Source organism: Lycorma delicatula, chromosome 1 (assembly GCF_047948215.1).
Source record: "Lycorma delicatula isolate Av1 chromosome 1, ASM4794821v1, whole genome shotgun sequence".
NCBI classification, from domain to species: Eukaryota; Metazoa; Arthropoda; class Insecta; order Hemiptera; family Fulgoridae; genus Lycorma; species Lycorma delicatula.
The window spans coordinates 152,029,317-152,044,625 of NC_134455.1; the positions used below are offsets into that span (position 1 = coordinate 152,029,317).

Here is a 15,309-nt window from a genome sequence, read left to right on the forward strand (position 1 = left end):
ACGCCCTGTTCAGTACCCAGTCTTTGCCATCGAATCTTTTCCAATTTAACCGACTTGTCTATAGTTCGAGAAGCAACCGGAAGGCGCATTTCAGTCAGTAGCAAACGATGTTGATCCACAATGTCCTCTCCCAAGATGACCTTACAATCCCTCACAAGCTTTCTCATGTCGGCAGTGCACAAATGATCTGGGTTGTACGGCCCCCACTGCTGTAAGTGATCAGGTGACGGGGCTGTATTCTGAAGAAAGTGTTCAGTATCGCTAACTCATGAGCCTTGGCAAGTCGAAGTATCTCATTTCCCTGCTCATTTCTGCAGCCATATCCGTAACCACCATGCTTTTATCGCCTTGATTTTGTGTGCCGACATGTCCGTTGAGATCCGCACCAGAAACACCCTCTCGCTCGCTCTTGGGGAGTTTTTTAAGCAAGTTCTCCAGTTCAAGCCAAAAAGCCTCTTTCTCTGCTGCTGGACATCCTGTTTGAGGTGCATAGGCACTGATGATGTTCCAAATTCCCCTGTCGATCACCAACTTAATGCTCATCAGGCGGTCACTGACTTTTTCAATATCGACGATGTTGTTTTGTAGCTCTTGACATAGTATGATGCCGACTCCATTTCGATGATTCTCGAGCCCGTGATAGTGTAGTTTAAATTTCTTTGTGTTCGTATCCAAAAAACGGGTCTTGTTTGCTTGGTTACGCCACTTTGTTTCTTGGACACACAGAACATCCAATCTCCATCTCTTCATCACATCCTCCAGTTGGTAGCTCTTTCCGTTCATGCTACCCACGCTCCATAAGCCAGTGCGCAAAGTCCTGGGTCCAATTGGATGCTTCATTTTGCTCGCTCTCCAGCTCTGATCCGTTCACGAGTGGAAGTCCCGGGATCAAAAACTCAAAGGCTACTGCCCGAAGTGCACCGAAGGCGGGGTAGTATTATTTATTTCAACCATCATTTCCATAAAGCATGAATCCATTCTTTTGAACCTGTCTGGATTTAAAAGGTTTTGTTTGTTTGATGTCTTCATGTTGCCTATAATCAAAATTCGACCTTTCTTTTCTTTCCACCGGTGGTCTCCAGTCATGGTAACCCAAGGCTTCATGACACTGTTGAGATCAGTGCTTCAGGTGTTGATGACGTCGCAGCCACATCTTACGGTGTTCACTTTGTAGCTGCATTTGATTCAAAAAAGGTCATTAGACATGACCCCCACCCTTCTCTGTCTGCCGCGCCAGCTGGTAGGTCTTGCGTTGCCCGGGTCACACCACAGGGAGGTAGAGAATCGGGTAGTTGACCGGTCTGGAGCTATGTCGTTTTCCTAATAAACGATGTTGGGTACTTAGCCCTGTACTCCGTTTCAACCGGCCCATTTCGTGACCCTAAAATGGAGCTATACATATTTAAATTATATAAATAAACTTGATGTGATATAAAATGATATAAATGTGCCTCTGGTGTACCTTATAAAATTTGAAGTATGATATATTACTCCATGAAAATGACTTATTCAACTGTTAGATCTTACTAAATCAAAAAATTGGACCTGTCTGGTAAAACATTGCTGAAAACCCATTTCACCACTAAAATATTCAATAATTAATACGTGAATTAAAAATATTATATTTACTGATAATTATTTTTTCTAACTTTAATTAGTAAAGATCTTTTAGGGAAAATAAAAGATAATTGGTAAACACAGATTATTGTAATCTAGTTTTTATCTGCAGTTTCCCCTTCGATGGTAGTGGGTTACTCTGGATTGTATATTTTTGGCTAAACAAAGTATCGTGATGTCATCCTAGTTCATATCATTACATGATGGATTCCTTTCATATTCTAATAACAAAATCCTAAGTCTAGAAAGGTACAGTCCTGACTCATGAACTATGATAAATTGAACATTCATTAGAAAACAACACCCTTGTGCAGGACATCTCATTTGAGATCATAATAATAATAATAGCATGGTAGGCTGCAATATGCATGCTTCTCTCCATTTGATAATTCATTTTCAAAAGTTGTTGAAGAGGTTTCATATTCCATGTCTTTTTGAATATGATCATGCATTGTTGACCACTTTATATTTCACCACTAGTTTACAAATAGATGTAATTTGAGACTCCTCAATCAAATCGGGAAGCAAAACATCTTTCATCCACTACATGTCATTGCTTTGCTTGGAATTTTTCCTGCCATCACCCCCTTCGGTCACCCTAAAGCATAAGACCAAATGTCTGTGCCACAAATGGCAACTGAGCCTCGAACAGTTTAGCGACCAGTAACCTAACATAGTTGCTAGAGCTTACATAACAAGGTGAGTAAGCATGGTGCCATACAGCATCGGCTTATGTGTCCCAACCACTCACTTGTCATATATTTGCTAAAATGGTAGCGCACTCCATCAACTACTAAAAATATATATGACATCCATAATAAAATTTATTTCATCTAGGCAGCAATTCGCTGTCATGCCTAGGTCGCTGAATACCAGCAAGTACCTGTCCACCATTTTATAGCGCTTGGAGCCATAATAATTGGCTGGTGGTCAGCCATACTCAGGGTTAGCTTCCCACAGCAGTGCGGTAAGAGTCTTTCCCTTAAGCAAAGTACAGATGCTGGTTGAACAAAACAACTGCATCTAGGAACTCCCACATGATCTACAATGCAGCTCTCACCACATTGACTCACCGCTTGTGAGTGGCCAATTTTCCCCTTGATCTCTTAAGTTCCAGGGTGGCCTGGTCTCTGCTCCCCCCAAGAGCAGGGCAGTCAAACATCAGGTATTCATTTGACTGGACCTCCCTGCAGATGCACAGCTCATCAGCTGCCAGGCAGAACCAAAACAGATATTGGTTCAAGTTAGCGTGGTTGATGAGCACTCGGACACCCGTTGCCCTTAAAAACGAGCTCGAGGCATACCATTCACCTCAAATCCTGTATAAACTTATACAAGGATCTTCCCTTAGTCGTGGTGTTCCATTCCAGCTGCCATGCTTCCATCACAAGGTTCTGCAACCTCTTCCGCAGGCAGGAGATAGGCAACTGAACAAAATTTAGATTTGATACATTGTGATCACTGTTCCGCTCTAGTACTTGCCTTACTTGAAACCGCATCCCAAATACCTCAGCATCCCGGCTTCTTTGCAATCTCCACATGGCTGCTCAAACTTTCACTACTACATCACTAAATCAATTGGGGGAGGCTTTCCAACATGGTGGAAGCCTTGTAGGAGGTTGTTTTAAAAAACACCAGTGCATACAATTAAGGTTCTGCGCTGGGCTTTCCTTAAATTTTGAAGAAGTGCTCTATTCACATCCAACTTATGCGCCCAAATGGACGCCATGTAAGAGGTCATGCTTTTGAAGACACCTCGGTAATTTGTCTGCATCCTTGAGAAACATAAACTTTGTCTTGGGCACAGAAATCTTTAAATTTTGAATATCCATCCAGCCTTCTGTAGTTGACAAAGCCGCCTGCGCCCGGTCTTCTAACTGTGGTTGTGAAGTACCACGAACTAAAAGGAGACAGTCATCGGCAAAAGCTTGGGCCATGACTCCTGGAAATGTCAATTCCAGAAATCCGTCAAAGCAGGGGACTGAGAACAGAACTCTGCGGGCTTCCCCTTGTAATGGATTTTTCCACAACTAGGTGTGCATCCTTAAACAGAGCCATACACAAGGAAGGAAATGCCTCTATGTCTATAAAAATTGCTAAAACATATTTACAGTCTGCGCTTTCCACCTCAGCAAGAGCATTTACGATGCAATCCTTTCGTGAAGCCAATCCCTTTTCTGAAGCCATACTGGCCTCGATTTAGAAAACAATTCACCTCAGTGCTTTTCCAGAGCCATTCCACAACCAGCCTTTCAAGGAACTTGCCAAACTTGCCAATTACCCGCAAGAGGCTAATGGTCGATAACTGCCGACCTCACTAGGATCCTTTCCTGGTTTTAAGACACCCTCACCAAAGCCACTTTCCAACAAATCGGAAAGCAGCCCCAGCTTAGTCATCCTGAGAACAGCCTGCCAAGCAGCTCCCTTATAACAGGCAGCAGATAGAATAATATATCCAGGTCAAGTTGGTAGGAGGTTGATCCGGAGTTCACCTGCCTCACAACAGGCTTCAGCCCAGGGACCTCCCACACCGAGCCAATTCCACGTTACCGGATCCCACTTTCCCAGACTTCTTGGGGAGCCACCGTTTGTCCTTGGCTTTCCCTTCACTACCACGCACTTCCTGCATGGTTCCAGCCACAGCCTTCCCTGCACAGCTCATAGTGGAAGTTTCAGCATGATTTTTAGTGCAATCTGCTGGTGCACTTGGGCACATTACTACCTTCGTGGAAACCTCTGACACCTTCTTATCGGAGGATCGTAATCTCGGTGGCGACCTACCAAGGTACCTTCTTGGCAGGAAGAGGTAGCCGCCAACTAGGTCCTTGGCTATGCCAAAAAAGTCCTCTAAGCAATCTCCCCTGGATTGCTCCATAGTGTCTGAAGAACAAAAACACTGACTGTACTGCCAGGCACTATAGTAACTGTTTGAACTTACCTATCACCTAATACAAGGCAACGTGAGCAGCTGTGAACTGTCCTGAGCAAGGCGGCCACCTGTTCTCACACAGCCCCGCTCAAAACATCTAAAGCTAAAAGCTCCTAGATCAGACCACTGGCAAGGTCGGAGTGAAAATCACTTCCCAAACCTGCCAGAGGATCAAAAAGATTATTGGCCTCATGAACCTAAGAACATAGACATGATGCAACACTAAGGAAACGTCCTTACTTAGCAGACAGTGGCACTCCTGCAACATACTACGCAGCTGTGTAGCCTAAACTTCACAGCAACATAGATTGACTAACAGCCACTGATCGTTGTCAGCCCCGACGATGTAAACATAGGAACACTGCACTTGTAGAAGCAAATTGCTACTGGTAGCAGTAAACACAAGTTATACAGCATGGGGCCAGAGGCTGAAAAGTGATCCACTAAATGGCATGCCTTAATACTGCTAGAAGCAAATGCATGTTTCTCCCAAACAAGTATTGTTGCTTTGTGAGATGGGCTCTTTTTGAAAGAGTAACACCATGGAAATTACCCTGTTACTATGGGGTTTTAAATGTTAAAAGTATTAAAAAAAATTAATATTTGCTTGAAGTTTTTTTATTTGTGAATCTGATGTGTATTTAATAAAAAATATTTGTTTTGTTATTTGTAGTCTTCAGATTCTCAGCCTCAGGGACTGTCACGTCAGGGTTCATATTCAACAATTACTGCAGCACAACTTGCAGCTGCTCTTGCATCAGCTTCTTCTGGTAAATTTTTTGATATTGTGTAACAATTGTAAGAACAGTCTGTATGCTAAATATTCAGAAATAATTTTATTTTTGTTCAGTAATGATGTCTGAAATAATCTTTTGGCAGAAAATTTTGCCATTATATTACTTACCTTTTGTTTTCGCTGTAGATGTCATTTAATATGATCATGGAGAATCCTGTCAAACAGGGTTAAAAATGATCACCTTTGCCAACTTCTAATCATGTCTGTGCTAGAAGAAAGAAAATATTTAATCAGCAATTATCAGGTCTTTGGTTGATTTAAGTTTCTGAGACATAATCATAATTACAAAATTTATCTGCAGAATCTGAAATACAACTGATTGACACCATATTACCATGATAAAATTACAGAGTACAATATGGTCAAAACAAAAGGAGGTTGAGGTTGATCTAATTGCATAATAATTTGTGCCTTCTCCCACCCTCTTTTCCATTCCATTCCTTAATTCATACTGCTAAGCAAAGTATTGCTTTGTTTTCCTTTCTCATGTTATTGTAGTGGTAACTTGAGCAAACAGATTAAATTCTAAGAATTTAGTCAATAAATACAAAGGGCACTAGGAAAGTTTTGCAATATGATTGAATGGATCATCACAGGTAATAAATTAGTGTGTGTTTAGACAGGTCTTAACCTGCACTGTAACCGCTCTAGTCACCGTCACAGTGTCATTTACTTTTTAGTTGTGTTAGTGAAAAGAGATAGTGATGTTGTTGAAAACTGAATACCTGGAAATTTTGGATGTTGGTTAAGTATAGATCAGTGTTTAGAAGAAATGACTCCTGTGCTTGGAGAGGATTATCCTCATCATACAACAATATTTAGATGATATTGAATGTTTGAAAGATGAAATTTTGGCTTTGAGGATGATCCAAGGTCAATCGTCATTTGTAACTCAGGGAAACATTGTTGCAGCACAAAAAAATGCTCGAGATAAACGGGTGTATGGCCTACCACCTACAAAAATGGAGGTGTGTTCTTGGGCATCTGCACCAGCAGCCCATGCTGTTCTGTGAGATCTCCCTCAGGTTAAAAAGCTTTTGTACCGTTTGGGTGCCACATAATTTGACCGACATCAGATGACACATCGTGTTTCATGATGTCACAAAATGCTGAAAAAGTTTGAAAACTCCTATGACAGGTGATGAAACTTGGGTGTACTATTATGACATCCCAACCAAGGCTCAGAACAAAATGTGGATGATCAAAGATGAAAAGACCCCTATGACTGTTTAAAAATCCAGATCAATGAAGTGAAGAATGGTGGCCATATTTTTTAAGGTTATAGAGGTTTCAGAGTGAGTTGTGTTGGAAACTCAGAAGACAGTTACAAGCAAGTGGTATACTGAGAAATACCTGTCTAAAGCTGTCAGATCTCAAAAAGCTGTGCCCAAACTCAAGGATGAACATATTTCACAGTAATGTTCCAGCGCAGTTAGAATACCCTTCCTACATTCTTGACCTCACTCCTTGTCACTTTATGCTGTTCCCCAAGAAGAATAATAGACAGAAAGAGAAGCATTGTATGAGCGATGATGACCTCCTAAGGGCTTGGGACAAGTATGCACAGATCTCTGATGAATCATGTCAGGGTTTCTTTGAAGACTGGTTCGAAGGATGAAGAAGTGTATAATATGTAAAGGATAACATAGTGAAAATTATTTTAAAGAATGATATAAAATAAAGTCATACTGCAAAACTTTCCTAGTGCCCTTTGGATGTATTGACTAAAAATTCTTAGAATTTAATCTGTTTGCATAAGTTAACACTACAATAATGTGAGAAAGAAAAACAAAAGAAATTTTGCTTAGCAATGTGAATTCAGGAATGGAATGGAAAAGAGAATGGGAGAGGGCACATATAATGATTTAGAAATCAAAAATTTATATATAATATTATTATAAGTTACCGAATATGAGCTATAGTCATGAAGCAGTAACATTAAAATTTTTACTGCCACTTTTATATAAACAAATGGATTGGTTACTATCAGATACACACAAAGTCAAAATGAAATATTGAATTTTAAAAGGAATCACAGTGAAACATAATCAAATGGAATCTATATTTAAACTACGCAATCATCCATGTATAGGATGCACTGGTGAATTTGTTTCACAAAGTTGTTTACTTTCAGCAAAAAGCTGAAAAATTTACATTGGAAATTGTTAAAAGGAGATTTTTGTTACAGGAATTGATTTCACATTGGCTGAAAGCTGAATGGTCAAAAATTATTTACTTATATTCACTAAATAATATTTATGTCCTCTTGTTTAATGGAACTGCATGCAGTTATGAATTTGTAAATGATATACAGTAATGTAGTTTACGATAAAAACACCTGCAGTTACATTTCTTGGCTGTTGTTGTTATCAATTAAAGTTTGTTTTCATATTACAATTACATTTTAATATTAAAATATTACAGAACATCCTTTTTATGCTTGGAAGTTTTTCAAAAACAACTTTATAAATCATTTGTAGACAAACCTTATACCTGATTAACAAACAAAGCATGTTCATTCTATCTTTTTTTATTATTTTGACAAAATCTAAGTTCATCTAAGTTTTAATATATACATTCTCATCGACAGTACGTATTCATTTTAAGAAGTTGCAACATTTAATTATGATTGATATATGATGAAATATTTCAAATATAAAGATTCAAATTTATTATCTTATGATTGTTCAGTTTTAAATTCATCAAGAATGTGCGGTAATAGAAACTAATTTGGTTTATTATACACATCATAAGGTTTAACTGTTTCTAATAAGTTGCAATTCTCCAGAACTTCTACTTTTTTCCTTAAATTGGCCAGTTTCATTATGATTGTATATTGTTATTAGGTACAAAACTGAATAATGAGGAAAGGAAATGACTTATCATAAATAGCTTGGTAGAAAGGTTGTGGTGGTTACAGTAGCAAATACAGAGACATCTTACCATACCCACTTTAAAGAGAAATAGTGGGCTATAAAATAAATAGCATAATAGTACTGAAACTTGTAAATTACATATTTAATTTTGAAAGTTTACAGAACAGTATTTTTTCAAGAAAAAATATTTTATTTATTCTCAAAGCAGCAAAAGGCTTATGTCCCCTTACAGTTACTTTATGATTGATGATTTTTGTAGTGTATGAAAGGTGCTAAGGCTGATCAGGACTTGAATCCAGGACGTTCCAGATGAAAGGCAGAGGTGCTTCCTCACCACCATACAGGTTTATCATTTATATATCAAGAATGTATTGGTCATTACATCATTAATATCAAGAAATAGAATGCTTTTATAACAGAAATACTTAAAGATATGATAAATAGATCCTGGCCATTAAGTTTTTTTCTGAAAGAATACTATATGAAGTAAAAGGTAAAAATTCTATAAAAATAGATCAACAAAGTTAAATAATGCTGAAAGTAGTTGACGTTTGTTGGGAACTGTGCATACTGTCTACATTTATTGGTCAGTGACCTTAACATTTAATGCATTAAAAAAAAAATTGACCTTGTGTTTAGTACGGGGTTAATTATAATACAAAGACAAGTCAAATATTACACTTGGGGCAAATTGCTAGTAAAACAGACTTCTCTACACTGTAATAGCTGGAAGGAGGCAAATAACGTGATTAAGATCAAATTTCACTCAATGGCCACAGTTGCACCAACTCTTAAGCATTCATAGGGTGAAGGTAGTATGACAACCTAGAAGGGTGTTATGGCAAAAGTGTAGATAATGTGTGTGCATGCGTTCATGCATGCGCGCATGTGTGTGTGTGTGTTTGTGTGTGTGTGCATATATAACTTTAAGAATTCATTTAATTCATCATTGTGGTAATTAAATTCAGTAAATAACAATATAACCACCAAACACAGCAATAGAAAAACCTAAAAAAAAACTAATACCAATAGTTAACTTTTGCAGGATCCCTCACTAGTCAGTGCACAATTTTATAATTACATTAACATATTGTTATGTGTTTTATGGCTCTATCAGGATATTGAGAGGTTGTCAATTTGGAATGTTTATATAATTACAATTTATTGGTTTAAAATGTTCATAATTACAACCAGTAATTAATAATAATGACAATTAATAATATTAACAATGGTGATAAATACAATAATAATAATAATAAGTGACCATTAATGAACACAAATATTAATATAGTAATTACAACCATAATAATCAGGATAGTAGTAGTAAACGATAATATTACATGTCAATAACAACAATTCAAACAATTAACACATAACACAGTACATAACATAATACAGAACATACCATAATGCATAACATAATCAAAACAGTAAACATGATGTAAAAACAGAGCATAATACATAATGTAATCAACAAAGAATAACAATCATAATATTACACATCAAATAGTGATAAATGTCAATAGTAAATAATCATTGCAAATACACACAAGACAGAGTTCAAAATAAATAATCATTTGGAATTTATTCCAGGTAGATAAATAGAAAGAAGAACCCATTAACAAAAGAAACCTCTTGTCTTAACCCTTTTTAACCACTTGTCTCTTATTAACAAACAGTTGTATAAAGTTCACTTGCAAATACCTTTGCTGTCTACCCTAACTGTTTATGAATGAAATTTATTGCATTATTTCTTTCACTTATATAGTAACTTATGATATCTTGTATACTTGGATTTACTCATGGCGTCACCTTAGTCGTATCGAACTTAAATCAAGACTTTCCTCGCAGGACTGATGTCTCACATGGCACAGATGTCTCATCTCGCAGACTCACACCCATGACTCTCCTCACTGGACCATCGCCGTAACATCTCACTGGACTGGTTCGCAGAATTCTGCTGAACCCACACAACTTGCAGCCTCTCCTTGCAGACTGGTTATAATATAACTCATTTTTATCTGGTCTGGGCTGTTTATACTTCTAGCCTCTTTATCTGTCGGACCGGACCCAAGTCGAAGCATGAGAACAGTCGATCCAGGCTTTTGTTCCCATGAACTCCAAACCTGGTCTCTTCTCACCGTACAACAGGTGTTCATTGTGTGACAGTGGGCAGTATAACAAAAGAAGACAATTGTAAAATGGCCTACTCTTTACAAAAAGGGTTCTCCTTTCTGGATTTCTCCAATTATTATATTTTCTGCTACTTTCATAATAATTGGTAGGAATCTGTACTCAGGTTCGCTATACCGGTGTTGTTACAATATAACAAAAAAGAAAGAAAACTTAAAAATTTAGAAAACATAAACACCCTAACCTTTTTTTTTATTCTAGTAGTGCAGTTGTGTTGTTATTAAAAATTCTGTGGTTGTTAAAGTGTTTGTTTTCTAAATTTTTAATTTTCTTTCTTTTCTGTTATTTGTTAATTTAATTATAGAATTGTGTACCAACTGATGATGATGCTGGATCCCATAAAAGTTGACTAATTGTATTAGTTTTTAGGATTTTCTATTAGTATTTTGTTAGCTAAGTTCATTTTTTTTTTAAATATATATATATATATATATATATTATACACATGTATTTCTAATAATTGTTTCATTCATATTAATGTTATTTAAGGTGGTGCTTCAACATCAAGTGAAGGTGCTGCTATTACATCAGAAATGTTTAGCCAGGCTATGCAACGAGCAATGTCTAATGTTTCCTCTCCTACACCCCAGGTATGATTTCATCAGTTCTGTTGAATTATTTTTATAACTAATCAATTTATTAATAGTAATCTATCAAAACATTAATCTGATCACTCCAAGGTGACCATGCATTGGTGACTGTTTGACTATTGCGTAGTTGATGGTACTGAATGAGTCTCTTAAGTAAAATTACTTTCTCACTTAACACTTACAATCTCACTTGAATTATTAATATTTTCACCAGTTAGTAGTACATGCAATTAGTACATATACCATCCATCTCCCATGCTGATTTTTTTTTTCTTTAATTTCAGATAACATTGGAGTATCTAAGCTGGCTCTAGAAACAGTTAAATTCTGTTTTTTGTGGTTGGTAACAGAACATACATATTTGGCTTTCCCAGCATTACCAGTATTTTTGTTGCAGAATGGTATTCCATTAATAAGGCCTTACCTATAATTAGCCCAAAATTTTGATTTTTCTTGTTTGCTTGAATTCCATGGGTGCCTTACAGGCAATTAATGACATGTGCTCCAGATACCTTATTGTCTTGGGAAAGAATGTATGAACTGCCTGTGCCCAATGTGTTTTAATGTTATGACAGGTTTAGGATTTCAAATCAATCATGCCAAAGTGGCTCAAATGTAGAAATAATAATATAGAATAATATAGAAGAGATTCATTGCATCATTTCACTGATTTATCACCATAATACAACAGTGAGTATTTGTTGGATCTCCAGTCTTATTAGGATTTTAGTCAACAAGCACACTACTACAAAGGAGGCTTGTTTCCAGTCTCCTTTCACCAACCACATCGCTTTGAACAATCTTATCTATTTTCTAAAGAAGATGGTGCATGATGAATGGCAAAGTGATATACTAATATATATATATATATATATATATATACTAATATTAATAATAATAAACGTCATCCAATCTAGAACACTGTGTCACTGTGGGGCTTCTCATGCAGAAGTAACTGTCAGGAGGAGGTTATTATTTGCCTTATATAAATAGGGCACATTAGGCTCACTCATGGATATCTGGTGATGCAGACAGATGCACCTGTTTTTTGCACACAGCAACTGCCTTCTCGCAGTGTACACATCCTTGTGGATTGTACCCGTTGTGCAGCATTGCGTCGCAAGTTTAACCTAGGTACTAACATGCGAAATATTTTAGGGGATAATTAAAATGTTTGTTATCTTATGTTTTACAGTTTCTTGGGTCAACCAATTATATTCAAGTATTGGAATTACTGTAGTCTGTTTCAGCTATTCATATCATTGCTGATCAAAAAGCTTTAATGTTTTCAGGGTATTTTATCCTATGGTATTCACTTGTAATAATTGTAATAAAAATTTAATTTCTTTAAATACATTTTTTTTTTCATTTTGTTAGATCTACAAGTGAATGAAAAATGAAAAGGAGATCAAATTGAGAAAATGAAAAAATGTTAGGGTTGATAAGTTGAAATTGCCTCAAAGATTAGTACTCTTTGTTATATTTAGTTTAATATTTGCTTACAGATAAATTAATCGTTTTCTGAAATTGTAATTTGTATATCGAAAGGTATTTTATTAAGCTTGTCAGTAAATGTATTTATTTATTATTAATCAATAGGTTGTTGTGAATTTGACTTTCACTAGTGCTACAATTACTTGTTAAACAAAAGGAAGTAGTGCTGATGAGGCATAGAAGGTAAGTTATAGGTTAGAATGACTAATTTCATTGAAGTAATTGTTGTATGGTAATGATTGATGTAAACAACCAGGTAAGCATACATAAAGTAAGATTAATAATATACACCCCATCAACAGGGCTTGTCTACAAAGAAATTTAATTTCTTCAAAATTACTCCATTTATTGTTATATAGCATAAATGTATTTATCCCCTTCAGAATAATTTCCTCAACTGGTTATTATACATCTCTCCCATATATTTCTGCTGTTGAAATATGCTTCTGTTAACATGTTTAATGCAATAGCTTATAGGTCTTATAGAGTGCTTTCTTTAATCTATTTCTGGAAATAGCTTCTTTCAAAAGGGCTACAGTAAAGCAGTTGTACAGTGTAAAGTAGTGTAAGCTGTTGTATGATGGTGTGCACCACGACAATAAGTCATCTATAATCTATATTTTATTTGCTAACTCTTCTTCTTCTTTTGCACTTCCATATATTTCTTTATATACAAATGAAATTCCTTATTAGTACTACATTTATATGGAATATACTTATAATGAGGATATTTCAATAAAAAAAAAAAAAAAAAAAAAGGTAATCTCAACATCACTTTCACATTTGAGCCACTTTGGCATGATTGATTTGAAATCCTAAACCTTGTCATATAAAACACATTGGGCACAGGCAGTTCATACATTCTTTCCCAAAAGCTTCTTGGAACATTTTTAGCCTCTATAAATTTTTGCATCATTTGAAACAAAATTTCACACGAACACATTGATTTTCAAGAATCTTTTTATGTCAAAAAAATGTTCTTAATTAGAAAATCATCATATGCACAGAACACAATCTTACTTAGGCGCTTGCAAATGCCTTAGTTTGCAAGCGCAAACTAGAAGTGAAATTATGTAAAATTACCTGGCAAATGATTTATTTTCCTAAGGAATCTTAATAGCAGAATAGCAAGTATCAGTATGATGTTACTGAAACAAAAGTTTAATTTCTTTTTGAAAAACCTCATAACTGACAAACACTAACTGATCAGCCTGAAGTATCCTAAGGACTACCTTTATGTTTAGCTAATTTAATTTAATGATTGCCTTGTCTTCGGCAGAACTTTCTTGCTTCATTTATATGATATATATTGTAAATTGCCCATAAAAATATTGCTACATTTATATGATATGTACTGTATATTGCCCATAAAAACATATTACTTCGAACAATTTAAATTGTACAATATCACTAATTATTAAAAAACCACCAAACTCAGTAATTTAACAGAGCTCACAATTTGAGATATGTGCCTTTTAATCTTTTTCTCACTTTCAGTTACAATTTCATATTATTATTACAATTATTTTTATTGTATTTCAGGCAACAGGAGATGGTAACAATACAAACGATGCCAGTATTAGTTCATCTAGTGCACTTCAGCAGCAGATGCAGCAAATGAGAGAATTAGGATTAACGGATGATGCACTTAATTTACAAGCATTACAATTGACTGGAGGAAATGTTCACGCAGCTGTCGATCTTGTTTTTAGTGGAGCAATTAGTTCTAATCCTCCTTAATATACAAAACAAAGGAACTTATTCTATATTATTATTATTATTGTAATTATGTGAAACTCATTTATTTAATACTTGATATGAAAATAAAATTATTTTTATGGATATTAGGTTTTGTAATTATTTTTAACTTTGACTTATTATTTACCTAATGCGTATTATTTGTAATGCGTACATCTTGTGAAACGATGGTATCACACCACATGAAGTAAATTGAGCTTCAAAGTCATTGCTTTCTTTCTTCTATACATACTGATTCTCTCTTTGTTTGATTCACTTGCAATTTCACTTGTAACACTGAACATATGTAGGATTCTGGTAGGGTTGGCATCCTGATGTGCAAAAGTGTATTAACCTCAGTAAAAAGTACAACAGGGAGTCTCTTTCCTTTTGTACAACAGCACTTCTTACTTTGCCCTATTAGCTTGTTACCTATTAAACATTGTGGGATAGTTACTTTCGAAAATTTTTTCTGTATTGCCCACAATAATATACTACATTTTCAGGGGAAATTGTGATTCATATCAGATCTTTTATTTTTTAAGCACACAGTAGTATTTCATCACTTATTTTTATTTTTATCATTACATAAATAAAGAAAGCCTTTACTGTTTCTGTAATTTACAATACAAATTCTGTTGCAAAAACGCAAAATTAGTTTTACATTTATATATATAAATTATTCATAGATCATCTCAGAAGAAGCAAAAAGTGATTGAATTTAGTGAACAATAACATAAAATACTTATCAACAAAAATATTTTTGCTATTATCTAATAATATGCAACATTGGCATTAAAACAGGCTACTTAAAAAAGTAAACAAATGTTATTTCACACAATAATAATAATAATGCAAAACAAATTATGTTGTGTTATCGCAACTTCAGCTGTATATGGGTTAATAGAAAAACCAAAAATAACTGGAGATTAGAGATTAACCAAAGTAAAGTCAGAGATTAGGCCAAAATGAGATAAATAGTCCTTCCATCAATTTTTTTATGAAACAAAAAATATGAGATATACTCTAGACAGAACAGGTTAACTGAGAGTAGTTTAGTTACAAATTGTTATGAAA

The 15,309-nt window shown here is 35.3% G+C and overlaps 1 protein-coding gene across 1 annotated transcript in view; it reads left to right on the forward strand.

Annotated features, from left to right (window-relative positions):
- Positions 1-14,337, forward strand: part of LOC142324273 (ubiquitin-like protein 7) — a 40,389-nt gene extending 26,052 nt beyond the window's left edge. The window contains exons 6-8 of the mRNA XM_075365167.1: positions 5,220-5,316; positions 10,901-11,001; positions 14,038-14,337. Coding sequence (XP_075221282.1) covers positions 5,220-5,316; positions 10,901-11,001; positions 14,038-14,235 — 396 coding nt within the window. The 3' untranslated portion in view covers positions 14,236-14,337. The remainder of the gene's footprint in view (positions 1-5,219; positions 5,317-10,900; positions 11,002-14,037) is intronic.
- The last annotated feature ends 972 nt before the right edge of the window (positions 14,338-15,309 follow it).